The sequence below is a fragment of the Arvicanthis niloticus genome, chromosome 1 (assembly GCF_011762505.2).
Source record: "Arvicanthis niloticus isolate mArvNil1 chromosome 1, mArvNil1.pat.X, whole genome shotgun sequence".
In the NCBI taxonomy this organism is placed as follows: Eukaryota; Metazoa; Chordata; class Mammalia; order Rodentia; family Muridae; genus Arvicanthis; species Arvicanthis niloticus.
In genome coordinates this window covers 108,328,510-108,353,705 of record NC_047658.1, presented here as the reverse complement: position 1 = coordinate 108,353,705, position 25,196 = coordinate 108,328,510, and the positions used below count along the sequence as shown (strand labels likewise).

Genomic DNA, 25,196 nt, shown 5'->3' with positions numbered 1-25,196 from the left:
GTGGGCTTTTCTACTCACCAGGTAAGAACAGCTGTCCAAAGGCCTGACAGAAACAGGGTGATGGGGACGATGCATGGCTGGAAAAGACAGTAGGCCTGGGGGTACTGAAGACGGAGGAAGAAGCAGTAGACACGCTGAAGGTCACCTGGCTGCTGGGGGAAACTCCAGGTGTATGAGGGGTCCCCGAGGTTGAGGAGGGAGCCACAGTGGAGCCAGTGGCTATAGGCGAAGTCTGGGTGCTCAACATTGCAGAGGTGTGAGTAGATACCAGGGAAGAGGAGTGGGGCACACTGGAACTAGTGACCCCGGGGAAAGAAGTCGTGGTATTCAAAACTGGGGCAGTGTGAGTAGACGACGGGTGAGAGGAAGGAACAGTGGGCGTGGTGGCCATAGGTGATGTGGTACAGTGGCTATAGTCGTCACAGCAGAGGAGGCGCACATGGTAGTTGTCGCAATACTGCAAAGGTCCCGATTGATTGATATTTTTGCATATCAGGCCGAATCGCACATCACACTGGACCACCTGCTCTAGAGATTCCAGGGGCTTGTCTGGCTCCTTCTCTGACCGGCACTGGATGTCCTTGGGCTGATCACAGAAAATGAAGCCAACCTCACGAAACACTGCATAGACCTCAAAGTCCCCACCTCTGGGGCCAGGGTTAGGGAAGTCTGCATCAAACCACTCTGTCCATTTGCAGCGAGGTGCACAGCCCGTGTCAGGAAATGTAGTCCATGTGGATGCTTGGGTGCTTGGTACTGAAGAGCTAGAGGGATGGCTAGTCTGAAAGGTGGACTCAGTGCTCGAGGACACTGACGTTGTGAAAGGGACCAGGGGAGTATGGGTAGACCAGAGCGAGGCTGGCTTGATGGTGCTGTAAGGGGTGTTAGGACAGTGGCTATAGTCATCGCAGCAAAGCACACGGATATTGTAGTTGAAGCACATTTTGAAATCATCTGTCTGCTTATTATTTTCGCAGACGAGCCCCGTCTCCAGCTTGCAGCTTACTACTTGGCCAATCTGATCAATGCTCACTGCAGGGTAGTTCTCTGCCCGACACTCAATTTTCTCTGGTGCCTGGCATATCTTCTTACCAGAGGCCCTGATGTTTTCATAGGTCTCCATGTCCCCTTGTACTACCCCTGAGGTCGGTGAGTCCACATCAAACCATTCAGTCCACTTACACTTGGGCTGGCAGCGTGTTGTGCCCTGGGGGGTGGTGGCATTAGTTTCAGTTACTGGTAGGGTGTGTGTCATTGGTATACTAGTGGACAGCCCTTTTATGCCTGTGGTCAACTCTAGGCTGGTAGACAGAGATTTTGAGGAGACAGTGCCAGCTGTACCCGTAAGTATACTTGTCCAGATTCCAGTTGACGAGGTTTGTTGTGTAGTCAAGCCAGACGTCGACTGTAATGTCTCAGGCAAGGTCTTGGGTGTTGTGTGGATTGAGGAGACTCTTCCTGGGCTGCTAGTTTCTGTGACACTTGAAACATGTGGGGAACTTGTGCCATAGGATGTGACAAGAGTGGCTGTGTGACTAGAGCCTTTTGATATGCTTGTTGCTACTGTGGTAGAGGCTGAGTGAGTACCGGTCACAGTCAGAATAGGGCTGGAAAGAGGCTTAGAACTCAGGGTCTGAGAGGCAGTAGTTGCTGATCCAGTCATTGGGGTCGACCCTGCAGTGGTGGTAGTTCCTGTCGTTGGGGCCGACCCTGCAGTGGTGGTAGTTCCTGTCGTTGGGGCCGACCCTGCAGTGGTGGTAGTTCCTGTCGTTGGGGCCGACCCTGCAGTGGTGGTAGTTCCTGTCGTTGGGGCCGACCCTGCAGTGGTGGTAGTTCCTGTCGTTGGGGCCGACCCTGCAGTGGTGGTAGTTCCTGTCGTTGGGGCCGACCCTGCAGTGGTGGTAGTTCCTGTCGTTGGGGCCGACCCTGCAGTGGTGGTAGTTCCTGTCGTTGGGGTCGACCCTGCAGTGGTGGTAGTTCCTGTTGTTGGGGTCGACCCTGCAGTGGTGGTAGTTCCTGTTGTTGGGGTCGACCCTGCAGTGGTGGTAGTTCCTGTTGTTGGGGTCGATCCTGCAGTGGTAGTAGTTCCTATCATTGGGGTCGATCCTGCAGTGGTGGTAGTTCCCGTCATTGGGGTCGACCCTGCAGTGGTGGTAGTTCCCGTTGTTGGGGTCGATCCTGCAGTGGTGGTAGTTCCCGTCGTTGGGGTCGATCCTGCAGTGGTGGTAGTTCCCGTCGTTGGGGTCGACCCTGCAGTGGTGGTAGTTCCCGTCGTTGGGGTCGATCCTGCAGTGGTGGTAGTTCCCGTCATTGGGGTCGACCCTGCAGTGGTGGTAGTTCCCGTCATTGGGGTCGACCCTGCAGTGGTGGTAGTTCCTGTCGTTGGGGTCGATCCTGCAGTGGTGGTAGTTCCTGTCGTTGGGGTCGACCCTGCAGTGGTGGTAGTTCCTGTCGTTGGGGTCGATCCTGCAGTGGTGGTAGTTCCTGTCGTTGGGGTCGACCCTGCAGTGGTGGTAGTTCCCGTCGTTGGGGTCGACCCCGTAGTGGTTGTAGGTCCCTGACAGTGGCTAACACTACAACAGAGCACCTTGATCAGGTAGTTGTAGCACATCGGGAAATCACCTCTCTGGTCCCGGTTGTAGCACACCAGACCAAAGTTGACATCACACTTCACATTCTGTTGCAACTTGTCCACGCTCGTTTCAGGGTAGTTCTGGGCCATGCACCTGATATCCTGAGGCTGCTCACAGACTTTTTCTCCATTGGCCCTGATGTTCTCATATGTCTCTATGTCTCCTCCATCAATGTTAGACGTAGGGTAGTCTACATCAATCCACTTTGTCCACTGACATTGGGGTTGGCAGGTAGTGGAGGAGGTCTCAGTGCTGCTGACTGTCTGTGTGACTGTGCTGGGCCTTGAAGTGGACCCAGGCTGTGTGCTGGGTCCTGCTGTGGAGCTGGCTGAGGAAACTCCAGATAACTCTGAGGTGGTCTTGGTATGTGGCCTTGAGGATAGGGTCTCTGCTCTGGTCATGGAGGCAGCTGTGGCTAGGTTTGTGGTAGTGCTTTCATGAGGAGTATTGGAGGGTCCGGGAGTGGTCAGGGAGGTAGAGAAGTGTGACTTGCTGATAGGACCTACACTTGTTGCTGTGGCTGAGGATGCTGTGGTGATATGAGGCCTACTAGGCAACACAGAGCTGCTTTTGGAAATGTCATTGGTGATCAGTGTTTGAGGGTTGTTTGTTGTCATTGTGGTAGAAATGGGATGGGTGGATCTGGTGACCGTGGTTGAGGTACTAGAAGGGAGGCTATTCCACAGTGTGGTGTTTGTTCTAGGGAACTGTTTGCCAGTGGTAGTGGTCAGCTTGGAAGTACTCAGAACATTGGTGGAGGCTGTCCACGAACTTGTGCTTGGTTTACCTGAGTGGGGCTCTTTTGAGGTTTGGAGAAGGCTGGTGGGAGAGGCTGGAAGGGTAGAGAGACTAGAGACAGAGGAACTTCCAGTCGTCTTAGTTGTGGTGATGGAGACAATCTTCTCTGTCCTAGGGGTAGAGGGTCTACTTTGAGTTGTGAATGAAGTTGAGGGTTTGGGCTTCTCTTGCCACTTGCTCGTGGACGTAGAGATGGTGCTGGGAAATCCAGATGCTGACATGGAGGTGGTAGACAGTGATCCAGTTGTGCTGATACAGCTGGCATCTTCCTCACAGCAGAGGACACGGATATGGTAGTTGAAACACATTTGGTTGTCATCCTGCTTGCTGTTCCTACAGATGAGTCCAAAGTCCACATTGCAAACCACCTCCTGGCCCAGCTGCTGGAAGGACATGTTGGGGAAGAGGATGGCCTCACACTCAATGTCCACAGGTTTCTTGCATATCTTGATACCTGTCTTGTTTTGAATGTGATAGTAAGTCTCAATGTCTCCTCCAAACTGGCCAGGTTGGGGTTTGTCGCTGTCTAGCCAATCTGTCCAGGTGCACTGAGATTTACAGCCTGTGGAAGTGGTCCCTGTGGTTGTAAGGGCTGAGGAGAGACCATTGGTTAGCAAAGATGAGGTTTGAGTCTCCCTGGGTGTGGCTGTGGCTGTAGAAGAAGCTGTGGTAAGGACTGTGGTTTTTCCAGGGGAAGAAAATGACTCTGTGGTACTGGGGCTGGTAGGCATGCTGGACATAGGCCAGGAAGTGTGTGTGGCTGTCCCAGAAGTGGCAGTGGTGGCAGTTCCCATTGTTGGGGCCGACCCTGCAGTGGTGGTAGTTCCTGTTGTTGCGGCTGACCCTGCAGTGGTGGTAGTTCCCGTCGTTGGGGTTGACCCCGCAGTGGTTGTAGGTCCCTGACAGTGGCTAACACTACAACAGAGCACCTTGATCAGGTAGTTGTAGCACATCGGGAAATCACCTCTCTGGTCCCGGTTGTAGCACACCAGACCAAAGTTGACATCACACTTCACATTCTGTTGCAACTTGTCCACGCTCGTTTCAGGGTAGTTCTGGGCCATGCACCTGATATCCTGAGGCTGCTCACAGACTTTTTCTCCATTGGCCCTGATGTTCTCATATGTCTCTATGTCTCCTCCATCAATGCTAGACGTAGGGTAGTCTACATCAATCCACTTTGTCCACTGACATTGGGGTTGGCAGGTAGTGGAGGAGGTCTCAGTGCTGCTGACTGTCTGTGTGACTGTGCTGGGCCTTGAAGTGGACCCAGGCTGTGTGCTGGGTCCTGCTGTGGAGCTGGCTGAGGAAACTCCAGATAACTCTGAGGTGGTCTTGGTATGTGGCCTTGAGGATAGGGTCTCTGCTCTGGTCATGGAGGCAGCTGTGGCTAGGTTTGTGGTAGTGCTTTCATGAGGAGTATTGGAGGGTCCGGGAGTGGTCAGGGAGGTAGAGATAGTTGCTGTGATGGACAGGGAAGTCCTTGAGGTTGTTGCTGAAACTGTACTGTGGGGACTGCTGGGAGGCAGGGAATGCCCTTGAGAGGTGGACCTGGTAGTCACCACTGATGGAATGCCAGAGGATTCTATACTCTTGGAATGCTTAGTGCTCACTGAGGTGACTGTAAGAGGAGTGGTGGGTGGGAGTGACACACTTTTAGTCAGGGTCCCAGGGGTGGGCATCTCTGAAGCATCCATACTGGTGGTAGAGTCTAAGGGAGACCAGGTCTCAACTGAACTAGTGTCGAGAAAAGGCTTGGAGGACAGGGTCTGGGTAGTGGAGGTGGTAGTTCCCGTCGTTGGGGTCGACCCTGCAGTGGTTGTAGGTCCCTGACAGTGGCTAACACTACAACAGAGCACCTTGATCAGGTAGTTGTAGCACATCGGGAAATCACCTCTCTGGTCCCGGTTGTAGCACACCAGACCAAAGTTGACATCACACTTCACATTCTGTTGCAACTTGTCCACGCTCGTTTCAGGGTAGTTCTGGGCCATGCACCTGATATCCTGAGGCTGCTCACAGACTTTTTCTCCATTGGCCCTGATGTTCTCATATGTCTCTATGTCTCCTCCATCAATGTTAGACGTAGGGTAGTCTACATCAATCCACTTTGTCCACTGACATTGGGGTTGGCAGGTAGTGGAGGAGGTCTCAGGGCTGCTGACTGTCTGTGTGATTGTGCTGGGCCTTGAAGTGGGCCTGGTTTGTGAAGTGAATACTGCTGTTGTCCGGGAGCTAAGCATTGTGTTCTCATTGGTCTCTTTCACTGTTGTAGTCCAAGTAGGGTTGGACAGAGGGGGGCTGCTGACTGAGTTTCTAGACAACGTAGGAAGTGAAGTAGGTTTGCTGTTTGAGGCTAATGGTACCGTTTGCCTTGAACTGTGAATTTTATCTGGTGATGTCTCTTTCTCTTCGCTGGTCCAGGACTGTGATTCTGAGGATGCTGTATGAGTGGTAAGTGTAGGCAAAGAGGGTCTTCTACTGATGTCAGGCTGGGAGTGAGTGGTACTTACACCCAAGGTCAGAGAGGAGCCACAGGGCACATAATCACAACACAGAACCCTCAGTTCATAGTTGTGGCACAGTGGGGGGACCTGCTCCCTGTTGAAGCATCTCAGCCCAGAGGATAGGTCACAGTTCACCTTCTGACCCAGCTCCTCTAAGTCCATGCTGGGGAACTTCACTGCACGGCATTCGATGGCAACAGGGGTTTGACACACCTGGTGTCCTTTCTCCCTCAGGTTCTCAAATGTTTCTAAGTCCCCGCCTGACATGCCAGCCTCTGGATGGCTCTCATCATACCAAATGGACCAGTGGCAGACCTTATGGACACACACAGTAGACACCATGGGAACTGAGCCTGTGCAAAAGTGATAAAAGGCCCTGCTCAGTTCCTCTGACCTCAGAGTGCAGAGACAGAGGGCTCCACATCTTTACAAAAGTTAGGACCATTGCTGACCTGAATCCAGGACCTGCCAGCTAATCTGGAGAGAGCTCACTGACTGAGGTGGGGTACACCAAAGACAAATGGAACCTGGGGATTTTTGTGGTCTCTGGTGGCAGTCCTACCAGTTGTACTAAAGAGTCTTAGGGACCAGAAAGGGAGGGGTGAGGTCATGGATACCAGGCAGAGCCTGGGCTACCAAACAATGGGTCAGGACCCAGCATGTCTCTGCAGCTGGAGTCCTTGACAACTTCCCTTATCCCAGATGTGGCCAAACCCCTCCCTGGGTTAACATAATAATTTAGCATCCAGGGACTCCCAGAAAACCTGGTATGGGCTTACCGTTTGTGACAAGGGGTGCCAGGGTGGTGGTGAATGTGAATGGTGTGGTAGACAGGGCTTCATGGCACACTTCAGTTGTGCGTATTATAGTCCCATTGTCTTTGCAGACGGCTACTAAGCAGGCACCGAGGCCATCAGTGGTGTTGTAGACAACATCATTGTAGTTGTAGATACGGCCCTCATAGGTGCATGTGCAGGCTGGGAATTATATGCACCGGCTTAGCTTACTCACCCTCCAGACCCTCTTCAACCCCAAACCCACAGCCTTTCCTTACCTGTAAGGTTGTAAACACACTGGAGGCCACCAGGGGTGCAGAGACTAGGGGGGAAGACAGGGGCTCTGAAGATCTGTGGGCACCCCTAACCAACACATACTTTTCCCCTTCCTGCTCTCTCCCAACCACCCTGCGTCTCTACCCTCTTCCTTTCCTGAGTCCTTTCTCACCAACTCTGGCAATTCTCATCTGTAGGAACCTGTGTGCCAATGTCATGGTAGTGTCCATCGTCATCGTAGCAGCCACACTGGGCCACACACTTCATCTGGTCCTCATTGAAGAAGGGCTGGCTGGGTGGGCACTTTGGGTAGCAGCCTAGAGCATGCAGGGGTTTATCATTTGCCTTTCCATCCTCTCAAGCATGTACGCATTGGCCCAGCCTCCAAGCAGTGGCAGAGAACCCCTAGTACATTGGGTCTGCCCTAAAGGTTCCATGCATGGGTTATGGGCCCGAGGGTTCCACCCTCACCTTCCAGGCCTGGCAGGTCAACGAGGCAGTGTCCAGCTGGGTTTCGACAGGTCTTCAGACAGGGGGCTCCACAAGGCTGATAATGCCACTCACATTCCCCATGAGGGTTGTAGTAGTCACAGAAAAGAGCTGAACAAGGAGGGCAGAGCTAAGCAGGCGCCTGCTAGGCCTCATTCTAGACCGCACCCAGATACACAAGCCTTGGCCTAGGCAGGTAGCTTCCTTGGTTCCTTCCCTACTCCAGATCCTGGAGGCCCCAGCCTCAACTACCACCTGTCAGGTGTCAAAGAGCCACACGTATATATAGATATATGGACACATGTACAATACACACATGTCCATGTGTGCGTGCGCGCACACACACACACACACACACATTCGCACACGCATATGCACACGCATATGCACACGTACACTCACATGTTAGAGTGACCAGAATCCAAGCCATAAGGGAGGTGTAGAGGCTGCCACCCACCTCACCCCCAGCCCCACCCTTCAATACCATAAACAGAGCCCCACTCACGGCAGATATCTGGTGTCCTCCAGGACAAGCACACACCCACATCACGGCAGGCCTGGGCATAGGCTGCCACAGCAGTGCAGAAACACTCGCAGTCACCTCCTGAGTCACAGGCGCACACATCATGCACACAGGCTTCGTAGTATTTTGTAGAGTCAACCTGGAATGGAGGGGCCAAAGTGCCACTCAGGGAGGAGAGCAATGTCTACCCAGGTTACGGGGCAGCTGAGTGTATATATGAGAAGCATATAGAGTTAGCCTTAGTCCCAACCACACTTAGGGGAAGCCTGATCTGGTACTGTGGCTGCCATCAGAGTGTTCCAAGTGGGATGGTCCAACACCACCTTTCTGACTTACCAGTATAACTGCATACTTGCATACTTACATACCTATAACCTGCTATTTGTACACCCATATGCCTGAGCTCCTGCACTGCTCACCTGGCAGCTTGTACACCCGCCTGAATAGCTGAATGTGTGTACCTATCTGTATGCAGGGAGGCACACAGGCAGGCAGACGGGCAGGTGAATATTTAGTAGGTGCAGGTGAGCAGGTGTTGCACAGATGAGCATCTGTGTGAGCAGACAGATGGCTGGGTGCATGCGCAGGCAGGAGGAAAATCACACAGGTCAACAGGCCTGTGTATACCTATATGTATAGGTTTATGTATATGCGTAGGTATAGGTATATGTGTAGGTATAGGTATACGTATGGCTTGCCACTTGTGCAATCTGCTTATATGTCTGTCTGCATGCCTACATGCCCACCTGCCTGTATAGCTGCTCATTTGTGCACCTGCACACTTGTAAAACTGTATACCTTCCCATCCATGCACGTGGCTGAATGCACACCAGTGCACCTGCCTGTATGTGAACTTGCACACCTGTTTATGTGTTTACCCAGCCTCCTAACCACTTGTATGTCTGTCTGCCTGTTGACCTGTGTGCTTCTCCTCCTGCTCGTGTGTGCACCCATCCATCTGTCTGCTCGCACAGATGCTCACCTGTGCAACGCTGTGTACCTGCCCACCTGCACCTGCACAGATATTCACCTGCCTGTCTGCTTACCTGCGTGCCTCCCTGCGTACGCACCCATACAACTGCCTGCCTGTATCTGCCCCACGTTCACACCTGCTTTTCTTCACACATGAGCACCTGCACACTTGTACACTTTCACTAATGCTCTGCGACTCCTCTTAACTTGAGCTAGTCATACGACCTGCAGGTTTTATACCTGCAGGGCACAGCACTGTGCTCTCAATTCTGTCCTTGTGCTCTCTCTCCAGTGCGCTGGCCTCCATCCTATGTCTGCCTTCCCATAACCGACTCGTTCCCTGGGTTGCTGTGCCCATGACCTCTGGTGGCTCCCTGGGTTTGCTTTCTGGTGTGAGCCCCTCCCTGACCAATCTCCTGCCTCATTCCTGTGGAGAATCGCTGGGAGACAGCAAATGTTATCCTCCACCCAATTGAATGAGTTAGTTCCTAGAGACCACTTGAGCTTCCAGACCCTTGCAAACATACTCCAAGGCTGTGGCCCTTCCTCATGGTGTGGTGACCCCAACCCTATTATTTCATTACTACTTCATAACTGTAAGTTTGCTTGTTATAAATAGGAGTGTACATGTCTGATATGCAGAACAACTGTTATGCGACTCCCAAAGGAGTCACGACCTGCAGGCTGGGAACCACTGAAGTAGTGGGTGCTGACTACTTATCCAGCATTTTTTAGCTTCCAGATTGGCACAGCTGTAGGACTTGTGGTTAACTGTCTAATTCTGTGGAGGACATGGCCTACAGCTCACACTGTGCCAACTGGAAGACACCAGCGTGGACTCAAGTTCTTGCTTTTGCCACCAAGGGGACCTCCAAGTCAGCCTTTTTAGGCTGGCAGTGAACCAAGATATAGAGAGCGTGGTAACCAGAGGGACCCCTGTCCACCTGCTCACAAGGTTGGCGTGGTGACCTGAGGTGCTCAGCACAGGTGAGTGGCACTGGCTGCCCATGATCCATGAACACTTTCAGGTCATCGTCTGAAAGCCTGTCTCATGAAGCTTCTTTCCTAGCTAGACTCCTGAGTTTTGGTTGTGGTAACAGAAGGTAGCTGTTGAGATCTAATGAGAGCCAGTTACCACTTCCTCTGGAGGAATCCTGCTGGTGTTTCTGAGGTACACCGGACAGGTCTGGGGGTCACCCAGGAAGATGATGATGGTACTTCACTGAGAGTCATGGATAGTGACTGTAGTCAAGGGCTGGTCCCAAGATGATGGAGATGACCCCATGATGTGGTATATGCATGAAAGCCCACTCATCTTGTGGGAGATTTAGACCTAGAACTTGAAAACCCAGAGCCTTGGAACATGTGCTCTGACTGGGTCAAGATGGCCCTCAAGGGTCTGCTATGTGCCTAGTCCAGCAAGACTCAAGTCTTACCAGGAAGATGTAGGCAACTTCAAGTCCTGTGAACCAAGGTCAGGCCCTACCTGAGAGTGGCAGGCAGCGAAGGTTGCGCTGTTGATGATGCTGCACTTTTTCTGGGCCCAGGACTTGCGGTAAGGGTTTGCAATGCAGGGGTCTTTGGGAACTGGGGCATCCGGGCAAGATGGGGAGAACTTCCAGCTATTTCCAAATTCCAGCACGTCGCCCACCACAGACTGGCTGCGTGTGGTGAAGTCATTGATGGCGTTGTCATCAAAGTTCCCACACAGGCCACAGACCCTGCCCTGCAGACACACAAGGAAGGAGAATCCTTAGACAGCTAAGTGAGGTGGCACAGAGCCTGGCTTGGGAGTAGAACATAGGGAGAACCCATTTCCCCTGGGTTGCACCCAGTGAACTTCCAAATGAATGTTATATAGGAAGTGGGTCCTGGGGCAGGTGGGTGAATCACATGTATTCTCTATAGAAGGCTGTCTCTGTGCAGGCCTGTGGGCAGGGCTAGGTCACTAACCATGATTCCAGTACACCCATTATCCATTGCAATCTTAACCCATCCCTCTTGGAACCTGCTGTTGTGTGGCCTCAGTGGCCAGGGCTTTTCAGTGAGGATCAACCCTCAGTAGCCTTGTCAGCTTCCAGCCTTAGACCTGTCAGAGCCAAGCCTAGAAGCAGGGTCCCTGGTGGCCACACTTGCTTTGTAATGTTGCTGCAGCCGGACAAACACACTGGTCTTCCTGTCCCAGGACACGACTATCCCACTGCGGATCTCAATGACCAGGAAGATGCCCATGTATCTGATCTTGTATGGAGGGTCCCCACTTGGCGCTCGCTCTACCACCTTGAAGTTTCCCTCATGAAGGATCAGCTCGTAGCTCTGTAGATGGAGAGATATAGGGCAACGGTTTCAGGGAGCTGGGAGAGGAAGAGCTTGCCTGCTACCCCTGGAGGATGCCTCAGCAGATGAAGACTTACTGGGCGAGGGATGGAGAAAGTCAAGCCACACACCTGCAGGTCTCCAAAGGCTCACATGAGCAGTGCTGTCTCACGCATACCATCCCCTACCCACCTCAGGTGACCTGGTGCTGCCTTCCTCCACACTGGAGGGGATACATGCCAAGCCAGCAGCTCTGCTTTTTGCTCTATGAATTCTGACTTTCCTCAACCAGAAGTGGGGTACTGGGTATGATATCCTTTCTGAATATACCAATAATTCCAAGGACCTGAAAACAACATTACTAGAAAAAGAGCCATTGGAAGATGTTGAGGCAGATTGTCTGGAATTACCTGGGTGTCCCCTAAGCCTAATGTCTACCCCTGGAGGATGCCTCAGCAGATGAAGACTTACTGGGCGAGGGATGGAGAAAGTTATGGTCTTGTTATGACCAGAGACATATAGACACAGAACAGAAGGTCATGATTAGTCAGAGACAGACTGGAGTGATATGGCCACACACTAAGGACTCCAGGAGCCCCTAGCTCAGAAAGGCAGGAAGGATCTTCCTGACCTGTGAGGAGCAGGGCCTTGCTAGCCTTGATCTAACTCTGGCCCAAGGATGGAAAATGGTAGAATCTGCTGTTATAAGTCTCAAGTTTGGGTCTCTTAAGAATTATCTTGTCCTTGAGAATACTTTCTGGCTGGAGAGCCAGAAATAGAGCTGCAGAGAGAAGGAGGCAGTTCCCAGTGGCTAAAAATGGATTCAAACCTCCACGAAGATCTTAATGGCCTTGGAGCAGGTGGTTCCTGTAGTCCCACAAGGGACATTCTCAGTGACAATACGGAATGTCCCATCAGTACTGGTGTTGCCTCTGCAGTAGTCCTAAGAAGGTAAGGGATGAAGCTCTGGTCACAGCCCAGACAAATGGTGGGAAGGACAGAAAAGGGTGATCCATTAGGAGGGGCCAGGGACTACACACCTGAGCCAAAGTATACTCGCAGCTGCCTTCAAAGATGTAGCGTTCACCATCAAAGGTAACAAAGTGGCCATCCCCATAGGCCACACAGGCACCCATGCAGGGCTGATTGGTGCATTCCCACCGGCGATTCCTGCAGGTGCTGGGAAAGGAAAGGTCCTTGCTAACAAGGGAATCGTCCTCTGAGACTGGCTGTTCTGGTCCTGTGCTAGCAAGCCACTTCACTTGGGGAATTAAGCTCAGTGTATGTCAAGTGTTCATCGTGTGTGGGTGTGTTTCCAATCACCCTAGACTAGATAGACAACCTTTTCCTCCACAGAATGCAGTCCTATGAGTACCTTGGCCCCAAGACACATGCTGAGGCCCCTAAAACACCAATGCTATCTCACACCAGTGTCCCTGTAGATACCTCTTGAACCTCTCTGAGGGTCCCAAGACTTACCAATTATTGCAGTCTACCCGGATGATCTCCCCAGGTCTATATGTGGCCTCATTGTGTACGCAGGGGCAGTCCTCCTCAGCAACACAGCCCCCGTTCCCATCTGCTACCAGCCCCGAGGGACACACGCAGCCCGAGACACACTGTGTGCTGAACTGTAGGCACAAGTTGGCTAATCAGGGACTGAAAGAGCAGCCTGTTCCCTCATCCCTATTAGGTTTCCAGGACACCAAGCAAGTAGACACCGAACAGGGAATGTTCAGGAGTCATTCAGGGTCAGCAAGACCCAAAGCCATCGGCTACCCAGTGATATTCCTCCTCCCACTCTCCCTGCAGATTAAGATGTAGGTGAGGGTTGGCATTGGAACTGAGAGGACTCACACAATCCACATCCAGTGTGTGGCAGCTTCTGAGGCATTCGGCCCCGTGCTCACCCACTGAGGCATTGTTACAATCCAGGTATACCATAGGTGCCTGGCACTCTGCAGAGGACAAGCACGCGAGAGAGGCCTAGGGTAGGACATTCCTGACCCCTACAGTCTCCCAACCCCGTCTGACTGCTAAGATGATAGCAAGCTAGGGTCTTGAATGGTCTTGTGCTCTATCCAGAGCATCCAGGCTGTGTGGACCTGCCCCCAGAAGGTATAGCCCACAACCCCCAAGAGCTCTATGGCCACACTGCCAGAAAGCCCACAGGACTGCCTTCCCTAGAGCATCTTGGCACAGTAGTCATGGCCAAGTACAGGCTGGTCAGGGTAGAATGTTACCTGTGCTCTTCTGCATCAGGGCTCCCAGGCAGGTCAACTTTCCATTCGTGCACGAGCTACAAGAGACAATAGTACCCCTGCTCTGGGCCCAGTGTCTCCTACATCTTAACCCCAGTACTTCTCATACCCCACCAAGGTCTGGGTCTTCATAGGGCCCCTTGCCTCCTCCCAAGGACAAGAGGGTGTCTGCTGTTGGGGTTCCTTGGGAAGACCCTGAACCCCACATTCCCATACACTAAAGGTCAGTCACGAGCCTATGTTAATACTAGGATTTGGTAGTGCCCTTTAGAAGTAGAGACAAGTGGGAGGAAGTTTGATCATTAAAGGGGACAGTGGAACCTTAACTCTATCCTGCCCATTCTCTCTTCTTGTTCTGTGGTGAGTTATGTTCTACACATCCTTTTACCATGATGCACTTCCTTACTACAGGCCCAAAGCCATGGGACCACTGTCATATCACATGATGGGCTGAATATTCAAAACTGTGAGCTGAGGCAAACCTCTCTATCTTGTCCTGGGCTTTTGTTATTGTCATAGAAAGCTTGTCTATACCCTGAGTTGTAAAAGAACTGCCTTTGAGGCCAAAGAGGGAGTAAGACTTCATCTGAGAACTGCTTGTGAGTGCTTCTGTGATATCACAGGACCCTCAGAACAACCTCCCTGCTATTTCTGCGGGCAGTCTGAAAGATGCCCCTAACACCCAACATGCCCCAAGTATGTCTTGAAACACTCAGTGAAGAGGTCACACAAACTTTCAGGTATGGAAGGGCCAGTAGCTAGAGACCCCACTGACACAGACCTGTGAGGATGGGGAAGGGTGTGGGGACAGTCTTGCTTACCACACTACACCATTGTCCATAACAACCTCTCTGGGAGCCACTACAACTCCACGGAAGTAGCAGGGGCACTCCTCCACTGGTACACAGTGGTCCTTGTCATTCAGGAAGGTGCCTCCAGGGCAAGCGCAGCCATCCACAGGCACAAAGGGGATGCTGCAGGTGAGGTCGACCTCACTCAGCGAGCGGCAGGTAGGCTGGCAAGTACTCACTGAATAGAAGTAGTTCTTGGTTTGGGGACAGTTGTTGGTGTACTTGTCTATAGGAAGAACAGGGGACAGAGAGGTCAATGACTGGGGAACTGGCCCAGCCCTTTCTCTTCCCTGCCTCAGACTAGGGACACCATTGTTGACAAAACAGGATGGCACACAGTAGTCACGGGACATCAGACTAATAGCTACTGCTACCAGGGGTCCTAAGTGGCCCCTGTGCCAGAGTGGCAGGATCCAGGTGGCTAATGTGGGGATGTTTAACCTGTGTCAAAGCCTTGGTGGCCCACAGCATACTCACGGCAGACTTTGTCCCTCCAACCACTGAGCAGCACGCCTTTGGCAGCACAGGCAAATACGTAGGAGGACAGGGCTGCACACATGCAGTCCTCACTGTTTTCACAGTTGCACGTGTCAAACAAGCAGTTCTGGGAGACAGGATGTCAGGGAGTCAGGTACCTCTGTCTCCTAGGCTCCCTTGTTGTTTATTAAATTTTCAACATCACCATCATCAGCCAAACCCTGGGCAAGGCCTGGACCTATGGCATCCCAGCAGGAGCCACCCTATAAGGGACTTTGACAACAGTCTCTTGGGGGGGTGGCTTAGGCTTGGCAGAGTCAGAGGCCACAGTGCAAAGTGGAAGCCAGAATAGAGGCCAGACTTGGAGTCTGGGCATAGAAGCTGAAAGGCATGAAGCCTAAGGCAGGAGCCCAGGGGAAGAGTCTCCATAAGACAAGGGCAGGGTCAACTTGTATCTGAGGTGTCATTCTAACTGGGTTTCACATAGGGAAACTAGATGGGATGGCAGAAAATACAGAGGCAGAAGCCAGATAAGTCCTGGAGGGAGTGTCCAGAAAGGTGTCATGGAAGTGGGTTACCTGGAGACTCACCCTTGGGGGTGGAGTGATATGCTAAAGTTTAGAGCTTTGGAGTGCTGTTTAGGGTTGAGGTGTGTCACTCCCCCCAAGGTTTCTCTGGAGTGCTCTGACCCATGTGAATGGGGCCCAACACAGAAAGAAACCTTTAAGGGGAAGCTTATAGAGACAAGCGCCACATGAGGTCACCCTGCTCCAGCCCCTGCTGTCTTTGCAAGAGGGAGGTTGGACATGCACTGAGACCATGAAGGACCCTTCTGAGCCCCAGAATTTTCATTTTTATCTTCTCAGTTGGTGAGTCTTTTAACTGCCCCAAGAAGCACACATCAGAGTGGGTAGTGGGCCTTGGGAGTCCAGCTTTCAAGGGCTTTCATACCTGCCCCACCCCAGGCCAGCAGATCATGGTCTCACCGAGTAGAAGGACACAGGGCTAACAGTGGCATGGCAGGCCGAGAAAACTCCTGAGCTTTCAGTGAGCATCGAGCACCACTCCCGGGCGAAGTTCTCTGGGAGAGGGAGAAATATGGGCTGCCCCTCACCTGCTTCCCAGAGCCTGTCTCCCTCCCTGGGATCCGGATGAACCTTAACCCTTCATGCCTTCCTGTCTACATGGGGGTTCTCTAAGCCCTTCCACAGGGGCTCTTGTGGCCCAGAGGTCAGGAAGGGCTGGCAGAGTGCCCAATGGCTAGAGAGGGTGGTTACCGTTCTCCACACTGTATGAGCAGGGGTCTTCATAGGTGTTCTTGGAGTTGGGGCAGGAGGCTTGAGTCTTCCAGGTATTGGAGAAGGCTGCTCCTGTGCCCTCCACCACCCCACTGAGGGCTGTGAAGTCATCAGCTTGGTTCTGGTTGAAGTTTCCACACAGGCCTAGGGACCAGGGTCAGGAAGTCAGTGGGTTGTTCCATCTGGTCACTCTCCCCGGCCTGTCATCCCTCTAAGCATTGTTAGAAGACTGAGAAGAAAGTCCCTGCCTAGTGTTTGGTTCCAGAACCTCCCCTATGATAAACCCCTAACAGGGCTAACCCAAGCAGGGCACCACAGGTGTCTGTCTGCCCAGGCCACGCCACAGGTTACTGGTTAGATGTCAGGTGTGCCGGGTGGTGCTGGGGTTTCCATCAAGCCCTAGAAACAATGCTTCCCAAACACCTTTAACACCTGATTTCATTTCACAGCCTAGATCTAGGGCAGGCCCAACCCCAATAGTCCCACCCCCACAGCCCTACACTCAAGCCCATTGGTGCCTCACCACACATCTGGCCTTGGTAGGAGCGGTCCAACCTGACAAACACCTGCATGAGGGGCACCAGCTGCACTTGAAGCTGCAGCCCCATGCCCGCCTGTACTATAATGAAGAAGGATGATGGCCTGAAGATGGTGACGTTGCCTGTAAGGGGAGAGACATTGGGCATGCTGGGAGCTAGCTCACCAAATAGGACAGTGCAGGCTGAGACAGGAGATGGGGCACTTAAGGAAATCCCACGCCCAAAGTTCCCAAATGTGCATGGGATGTAAATGACCCAACTGTCCCTGATAGGGCTCGGCAGTGTTGTTAGACATAGGGTTCCCACAGAACCAGGGGTAGCAACTTGTTACCCCATGGGAAACACTGGAGCTGACAAAGAGCCACAAAGAGCTACCCAGTACCCACTGGGTAGTGTCAAAGACTCTATCCAGTGCTGAAAGCTGACTGCCCACTGAAGGTGCCAGCCCTGGCTTGCTGTGTCGGGGAGCCACACACCTGCAAACAGTGGCAGCTGAGCAATCATGGAGTTCAGAAACACACCACTGTTGGACTGGATCCGGATGACCTGGGATGTGGTGGAACAGTCAGTACCCAAAGGGCCCATCCAGTCACTTACAGAAATAATTCTGTTGGAAATCCCCCCTCCATCCAGTGACAGAGCTAAAAAGGAAGCTCAGACCTGCCCTAGCAGAAGGTTCCCTACCTCTGTTCTTCGTAACCCAGAATGTGACTGTAGTCAGAGCCCAGTCCTCACCGTGCCCCCACTATTGAGGCTTAGTGTCACTGCTTTGAGGCAGTTCTCAGTGTCCGTCATCCCACACTTCCGAAGATCGACCAGCACAGTGAAGCTACTATCTGCACATTTCTGTCAAGAAACCCAAAATGTGTGGTTGGATATAGAATTCCCTTATGCACAACACCTGAAGACATGGAGGGGCTCTAGAAGTATTCTCAGGTACCCCGGTTTTTAATAGGCAGCTTGTCATGGAGTCTGGGACATCCTTGTCAGCACAGAGATTCACCAAGCCCTTCACCCCTGCTCTTAACCATCAACACTACCCTAGCTAATATCTATAGACAAGATTCTGGCCACACCTTGGTCAGGATGTAACTGCAGTCTCCATGCACATTGTAGAGTTTCTCATCAAAGGTGAAGATGTGGGACCCGCCTTGCACAGAGCAGGTGCCAGGGCATGGTAGGTCTTGGCACTGCCACAGTCCCCCAAAGCAGGTGCTGTGGGAAAGTCCATGAGCAGAAGAGGTACAGGGAAGAGGCAAGCCTCACCCCACATATCTCCATGAAGGCTGTTAAGCTTACCAGGACCTACAGCTGGTGTTGAAGGACTCTCCAGGGGCATAAATGTGGCCACCATGGGTACAGTGGCACTGCTCCAGGGGCAGGCAGCCCAAATGTCTGACATCATCCAGCACAGTTCCTGGTGGAAGAGGTAGTGAACACAGATGCCTCCCATAAAGATAGCATGAGGCAGCTTGCCTCCAAAACAACCCAAGTTCTAGGCATGGGGAAGGGCCCCTAGTATAGAATGTTGCCCCATCCTGAACTGATGGGGATAAGTTCTTCTGGGCCTCAGTTTCCTCACCTAATCTCAGGGACCCAAGACATCTATTCTCTGGAAAGAGACAATCAGATCTCTGTCTTTCTAATGATCAGTTTCCATTCTGCACTTAGCTATGGGATGCAACCCCTCACAAGGCCTATCCCCCTTAGGCGTAGGGCAAGTCAGCTGACACTGGGGTCAAGTGCTAGAAACCATAACTCAAAGGAAGTGGAGACAAAGGGCACAGGGCCTGCCTGGGGGACAGAAGCAGCCATCCATGCAGTGGTCCTCGCAGAGTTGAGAGCGCTGAGGGTTGGAGCAGGTGTCCACACAGGGTGAGCTGCATTCTTGGTATTCCATGTTGAAAGGGCATGTCCAGTCTGTAAGAGATAGCACTTGACCCAGGAGAAGTGACCCCTGACCACTTCAGCCAGTGGCAGTCATGCCCACTGCTTGCTCTCATGTCCACTGAGGTCCCAGAAAGCTACCTCCTGGATAGGCAGGAAAGCAGAGACCCAGCACTTCTTATACAGCCTTCTTTACCCATGGCTAACTGAGGCCACTGTTCTCCAGGAGACCCTACCCTGAGGTCCTGGAGCCATATCTTCTTGCTGTGCCCAGGGACATAACTGGGTCCTACCCTCTGAGACCAACAGGTTCACCAGAGCCTTCAGGCATAGACTCTTTCCTCAACTCTGCCCACTATCTCCTCTCTCCCTGACATTCACTCTCTTTCAGTGGCCCTTAAGTGGTTCTCTCTACCTTGTCTTCCCAGCCATGTTCTAGGCTCAAGACTGACCCTTAGTAAGACCTTGGGCTATCCTCTAGTGAGGGTACTAACTGCAGAGATCAGGACTCCTCCAGTTCTGTGGGTGGCCCCCTGCATGGGCACACTGGCGGGAATATTCAGCAAAAGTGGCACATGGGCAGGTGGGGCAGCGGCACAGGTCCTGGACACAGGCATCCAAGTACATGTTGACATCTACCAGGGCAATGCACTCAGCAAAGGCAGGGCCAAGCAGGATGTGACGGCAGATGTCCTCCTGGAGAACACAGAGAGGCTAAGCACCTTCTGACCTTCTGACTCTCAGACAGGATTGTCATGATACTTGTAATGGGGACTGAGCCCCTCCAAGGGCAGGACAGGAAGCTCTTCTTCCCTGAAGGTTCCTTCCACCCATAAATCCATCCATCTGTCTGTTGATCCATCATCCAGCCACCATCTATCTGCTATCTATCTATCTATCTATCTATCTATCTATCTATCTATCTATCATCTCATCTATCTAGCTACCATTCATCACTCACCTACTTTATCTATCTGTCCATCCACTCATCATCCATCTGTCCATCCATCCATTCATCTACATTATTCTACTTAAGCACTGTGAACTTGTTACGTTTGGATACAGAGCTCTACTTGGCTCTGAGGGAATGACCGAGGGCTCTCTGTTTCTCCCATCTCCTACTCCAGGGCTCCAAGACATGCTGACCTGTGGCTTGTGCATCCAGGAGAATGCAGAGTGCATCCTTGTATGTTACCTCAGAGGGGAAGGGAATAAAGGTAACGCCCACCCTTAGGTGGCCTCCATGAATTCAGTGCTGCTATTGAACATCTTCCTACCCCAGATAAGCCAGTGTGGGGCCAAGCTTCCAAGGACTGGACAACATTTTCCCTCACTTCACAATTTAGGGAGGACTTATTATTTACTAGTATTTACTAGTTTGGGGGATTACAGACTCCCATCCGAAGGATGAGTCCTCCTTGCTCTCAAGAGGGGCTTCTTAAATGTCCTTGAGTGTCTGCCTTTGTCCCACTGTATGGTAGTAGGCACAGATATCCCACACACATCACCTGCACACAGACGTTGTGTTTGCCCTGGTGGATGAGTTGTGACTGTCCATCAAAAATGTGATTTTTTTTTGGACCCACTATGGAGAGCCAGCCTGATCTGTCCCCCTCAGGCCCAAACAGCAGCCTCCTGAGAGCTTTCCCTTCCCTGATTGTTCAGGAGCTGGAAATCCCTCTCCAACTGGGCACCCAGGGATGTTCCTCAGTCTTTGGCCAGCCTCGCACTGTTCCCAGCCTTGGGGGCTATGGCATGATCAAGGGGCTCACCTTATCTGTGCAGTTGTTGACAGCTGAGGGTTGGACATCCTGGCACTGCTCTGTGGGACCATCCAACTTCTGCAGGTTTCCAAACTGGACAGGGGTCAGCCTAGTGTCTGTAGGAGAGAAAGCTCACAGTCAGGGGGTCTGCTTATCAGAAGGCTCTACCTGGAAAACACACACACACACACACACACACACACACACACACACACACACACACACACACACACACACACTTCCCTCCTCCATGTCTGCTATCCCACCCCCCTCCCCATGTCCCTCCTGGACTTCCTTGATTCTGTAGCCCTTAGGACCATCTAGCCTGAAGACTCAGTGACACTCACTGTGGGTGTAGAACTCATTGACAGCTGGGAGCCCGTTGAAGTCACCGCACAGCCCACACGTCTGGTTGGCATATTTGGAGTCCAGCTCCAGCTGAAGGTAAGACAGAGCAGCGTCAGCCTCGGGGCTTCTGCTCTGGCTCCAGGACCTGCCTGGCAGCTTCTCACCCCACTCACCCAGGGAACCAGAGAGGACATTCCTCTGATACTCTCTGGGGTCCCTATAATAGGTCCAGGAACTGTGAGGGCTGTGGGAGAGCTGCAGGGGCTGTGGCTAAGCTGGGGGGATATGTGGCAGCCATGTGCACTGTGGGAGACTGTGGGCAGCCATGAGTGACTGGGATTTGGTGAAATCTGTGGGGAACTTCTGGGGGTCTAGGAAGACTGTGGGGGTTCTAGAGGGGAATGAGGAGCTGTGGGAGACTGTGGAGAGTTCTGGGAGTCTGTAGTACGAGAGGAGCTATGTGAGATGGCAAGGGTTTGTCTAAGACCTGTGTAGGATTATAGGGGGCTGTAGGGAGCTGGGTGAGTGTCCTCACCAGGACACTGTCTTCTTCGTTCCACAGGAAGGTGAGGACTAGCCGGATGCTAATCTTCACATAGCCACTGCTCCTCTCCATCAGAAGACCTGCACGGCTGTAGGGCAGCTCCTCCCTGTGCAGAAAGTTCTGGTCTTCCTTCAGCAGGTATAGGCAGGGCCTGTCCTCCCCACGTACTCTGATCCTGATCACTCCCCAGAGCACCAAGTGCAAACAGATTGAGGTCTAAAGACCAGGCTTGAGTGTGCTCCTCCCCAACCAAGGCCCAGCTCACCGATGTCCATTCACCAGGACAGAGCCATTGGACAGTTCAATCACCAGCCCCTGGGCCCTGAGGAACACATAGGTGACCATGGGCCTGGAACCCTCGAGACCACGACGCAGTTGGATGTTGAAGTCCTCGTAGGTGGCCCCGCAGTGTGAAGAGAAGACATAGTTACAGAGGCCAGGGAAGCGGAACACATCACCGTCGAAGGTCTTATAATGGAAGTCACCCCACGTGCTGCACACTCTCCCATTGTGTGCCAGGTGTAAGGCTACAGGGAAACCAGATAGAACCACTGAATGTCACCACTCCATGCCAGCTACCCAAGGTTCAACCTCCTAGGGCCAAGGTAATATCTGTGGAGCAGGGAAGCCTGCTACCCATAGCTGTGCAAGCCAGCTCTCTGCCCTGACCCACTCTGAGTTGCTTGAATGAAACCCAAAGACCCAGCTCCATCCCTCGGCCCTTTCATTTGTCAGAGGTCCCAGGGCGGTCAACAGATGTTCCCAGGGAAAGTTCCAGACCCTGTTCAGAGCTGTTCAGGAGCCTCACCCTATGTCACCTTCAACCAGACTGGCAATCTCCCTCTTGCCCCACCCCCAACCCACACACCTCCACTCCTTAGCCTGGCTGGCAGTAGGAACTGTCCACTTACCACTCATGCTAGGGAAGACAGTGATAGGTGGGATGAAGGTGACATGCTGCGTGGATGAGGTTGTGGGGGCTGCAGAAGGAAGGCCAGGTCACACTGGGGGTGTAACTGAGGATATCTTTCTTGGCCACCCACCCTCTTCAGTGCCCACCCCAAGGAAATCAGGAAGCCCAGGGCTAACAGGTTGGTTCCAGGATATCCAATTTCTACTTGGTCACCCCCTGGACCCCTCACCTCCCACTGAAACCCTCTCCTGTCTTCCCAGGAGCTCTTCCATTTCTGGGTGCTCTGGCCTGTGTGTGCCCAGCACTGCCTTCAGGCAGAGTGGACTAATTAACAGTTTCCATGTGATGAATGGCTGTGGGAAGACCAGTGGTCTATCCTACCTGAGCCCCATCCAAATCACTGGTGCCCCTCCCATCCCCAACCCAAAGCCTGAGCCACGTACCACTATACACTTTCTGACTGTCTCCGGTGAGTTCTGGGTGTTCTGAGCTCAGCTCTGCCTGGCCCTGGCTCTCTGCAGGAAAGGGAAATACATGTCCAAAAGACACCATCAGGCCATGGCAACTTCTGTAGCTTAGTGTGAGGCACATGGGCTGGCTCCGGCTGTAGGCCAAGACCCTCCTATAATCTATAGAAACCTGAACAGACTTGGGCCTGGTGACCCCAGTCCCATTAGCTGTAATCCCTTTCAGTCAACACCACCAAAGCCAGGTGACCTGAGCAGTTCTGGCCCCTGTAGGCCAGGCCTTTCCCCCTACGGTGGCACCTTGTCTTGCCAGTGATATGGAAGATGGTCCCAGTGGTTCCAAAAAGCAAATCAGGAAACAGTATTAGTATCAGAACTGTGATTATCTATTGGGAGGTGACGTAAGGCCCTTGATAAGGAAGATAAAGGCTGGCTTTGTTAGAGAGAACACAATTAGCAGTTCCCAAAAGTGGCATAACAGAAAGAAACCTAAGATTCAAAGGCAGCCCCAGACTGGATCTTGGTGCAGGATGTCCACTCTCAATGGCCTGGACTGTCCACTGCCTCCGGGCAAAGCCACCTCCACAGCACTACTAGAGACAGCTTCAACCTCCACAACTCAAGCCTCTAAAGCCTGATGGCTCCTTAAGGTCAGCACTTTGTAAGGGACCATGTCCCCCAGGTCTGCGCTCAGATGGCTACTTGCTCCAGTGCCATGGGCAGTGCGGCTTCCTGTTTGATTTTCGCAGCGTGTCCAGCTGACCTTTGGAAACCGCAGGGACTGTCCTGTGCATTAATCCTTCCTCAAGGGCCCCGCTTGACTGCATTTCTCAGAGGCACAGACACTCCCTCTGCCCATCCTTGACCCCAGATCCACAGCCTCTCCCAAGTGTGCTTGGCCCAGCCTGTCCTCTGCCATCTTCTGGAAGGCTACATGGGTAAGAATACCCTCATCCCAAGCCTCCTGCTCTATGCCAGTCCCCCTCAGGCTGAGATTCCTCACTCTCCACTTGGCCAGAGAGTTCTCAGCCACCTCTCCCCCCAACCCCCACCACCACCACCACACAGACACACTTCTTGGTCTAGGTTCCCATTCAGACAAGAAATTTCCGCTAAGTGAAGAACACCCCCCCCACACACACGTACACACACAACAGTTGTCACAAAAGGACAATTCCACAACACAGGGCTTAATTTGCTCTTTACAAGTGAAGTTAGTGGGGAAGGAGGGCTGGCTGTTCAGCAGGGAGGCTCAGCACTCTGATGAACAGGACCCCTGTTAGGGAGAGATATAGCCCAGGGGAGCAGTCAGCAGCCATCAGACAGCCGTAGAAGCAAAAGGAACAACCATGGCTTCTCAGACTCTGAAAGAATGGGTTTCGGGATACACACACACACACACACACAACACACACACACACACACACACACACACACACAATCTTCTTTCACAGATTCAGGAATCCTGAAGCTGAGGTTCCCTTCTGCTCAGACTCCTAATCTAGGGAGCAGAGCCTGGGGAGATCATGGCACTTGGGGATTCAGGCTAGCCCTGCTTGCTTACCACTGAGCCCTGTGGAAGCCACCTTTCTTAGTATTGCGGCTTTCTCAGGAGCAAATAGGCAAGAAAAACACCTCAGCTGGCAAGGTCACACAGCCCACCTGACTCAGTCATTAGTTCAGACTACAGCTCTGGGTATCTTGTCGGTCTGTTCTGGCTCCAGCCCTAATACCTGGAGGTAGAATCCACTTCATGAAGGAGGCCCCAGCCTCTTGACGATCAATCACCTTGGTACCTGTGACCCCAGCAGTAAAGGGAAGGGCCTGTCCAAACTAAAAGTCTCTGTGCCTGCTAATTGTGAGACATGCACCTCAGACTCAGAAATACATCTGTGGTCCTCACATTCATCTCTGATTCCTGTTCATTTCCAAAGCCAAGACTGTCTTGGGGCTTTCACTGGGGCTCATACCTGCAGCCTTAGAGGACCTGATCTCTGCCAGGTATCTCCATCAAAGCCAGGTCCTTAGGCTGCTGGCATAGCTAGAGTGTGGGACATTGGATCCAGAACCCAGAGAACTATAAGACCTGGGACCACGATGTTGAGGACAGTGGGATGTGCCTGTCATCTCAGCAGGAGAAATCCCCAGGTGGAGGTCATCTCTCTGGGACGATGGTTTTGAGAGGGCAAGGGGCTTTGGCCTTACCTGCTGGCCACACCATGAGCAATGCCACAAAGGCCCAGACCAGAGCCCAGCTCCAGCTCCTGCTGCCCATCCTGGGGGCAGTACAGAGGGCAGGCGGGAGGGACTGAGACAAGGCACTTACTCCCTGGGGGCCTGGACTTATGTAGCCGAAGGCTTTGGCCCAGAGCCCAGTTCCTTGGCCATGTAAGGCACTGTCTACTCCCTGCACAGCCACGTGTGTTTGCTCTTGGGGAGGGACCATGGCAGGAAGAGGCCATGGAGAAGGAAGGATTTGCATCACTGTGCCACCAGACAGAGTGCTCCCACCCCTTGTGGCTTCTGAGAACTGGGAGGGAGTGAACAGGGTAAGGAAG

The 25,196-nt window shown here is 52.6% G+C and overlaps 1 protein-coding gene across 1 annotated transcript in view; it reads right to left on the bottom strand.

Annotated features, from left to right (window-relative positions):
- Window positions 1-24,943, bottom strand: part of Muc5b (mucin 5B, oligomeric mucus/gel-forming) — a 33,586-nt gene extending 8,643 nt beyond the window's left edge. Inside the window, exons 1-31 of the mRNA XM_076913582.1 lie at window positions 24,844-24,943; window positions 22,615-22,686; window positions 22,170-22,238; window positions 21,524-21,785; window positions 21,250-21,364; window positions 20,714-20,804; window positions 20,376-20,482; window positions 19,098-19,299; window positions 18,511-18,636; window positions 18,016-18,133; window positions 17,793-17,931; window positions 17,452-17,562; window positions 17,193-17,262; window positions 16,701-16,838; window positions 16,157-16,321; window positions 15,866-15,960; window positions 14,880-15,006; window positions 14,373-14,628; window positions 13,534-13,589; window positions 13,148-13,248; window positions 12,770-12,921; window positions 12,331-12,469; window positions 12,120-12,233; window positions 11,111-11,290; window positions 10,461-10,700; window positions 7,985-8,141; window positions 7,462-7,590; window positions 7,163-7,307; window positions 6,993-7,036; window positions 6,718-6,915; window positions 19-6,291 (exon numbers count right to left, since the gene is read on the bottom strand). Of these exons, the coding sequence (XP_076769697.1) occupies window positions 19-6,291; window positions 6,718-6,915; window positions 6,993-7,036; window positions 7,163-7,307; window positions 7,462-7,590; window positions 7,985-8,141; window positions 10,461-10,700; window positions 11,111-11,290; window positions 12,120-12,233; window positions 12,331-12,469; window positions 12,770-12,921; window positions 13,148-13,248; window positions 13,534-13,589; window positions 14,373-14,628; window positions 14,880-15,006; window positions 15,866-15,960; window positions 16,157-16,321; window positions 16,701-16,838; window positions 17,193-17,262; window positions 17,452-17,562; window positions 17,793-17,931; window positions 18,016-18,133; window positions 18,511-18,636; window positions 19,098-19,299; window positions 20,376-20,482; window positions 20,714-20,804; window positions 21,250-21,364; window positions 21,524-21,785; window positions 22,170-22,238; window positions 22,615-22,686; window positions 24,844-24,913 (10,261 nt within the window). The 5' untranslated portion in view covers window positions 24,914-24,943. The remainder of the gene's footprint in view (window positions 1-18; window positions 6,292-6,717; window positions 6,916-6,992; window positions 7,037-7,162; window positions 7,308-7,461; window positions 7,591-7,984; window positions 8,142-10,460; window positions 10,701-11,110; window positions 11,291-12,119; window positions 12,234-12,330; window positions 12,470-12,769; window positions 12,922-13,147; window positions 13,249-13,533; window positions 13,590-14,372; window positions 14,629-14,879; window positions 15,007-15,865; window positions 15,961-16,156; window positions 16,322-16,700; window positions 16,839-17,192; window positions 17,263-17,451; window positions 17,563-17,792; window positions 17,932-18,015; window positions 18,134-18,510; window positions 18,637-19,097; window positions 19,300-20,375; window positions 20,483-20,713; window positions 20,805-21,249; window positions 21,365-21,523; window positions 21,786-22,169; window positions 22,239-22,614; window positions 22,687-24,843) is intronic.
- Window positions 24,944-25,196: the final 253 nt, after the last annotated feature.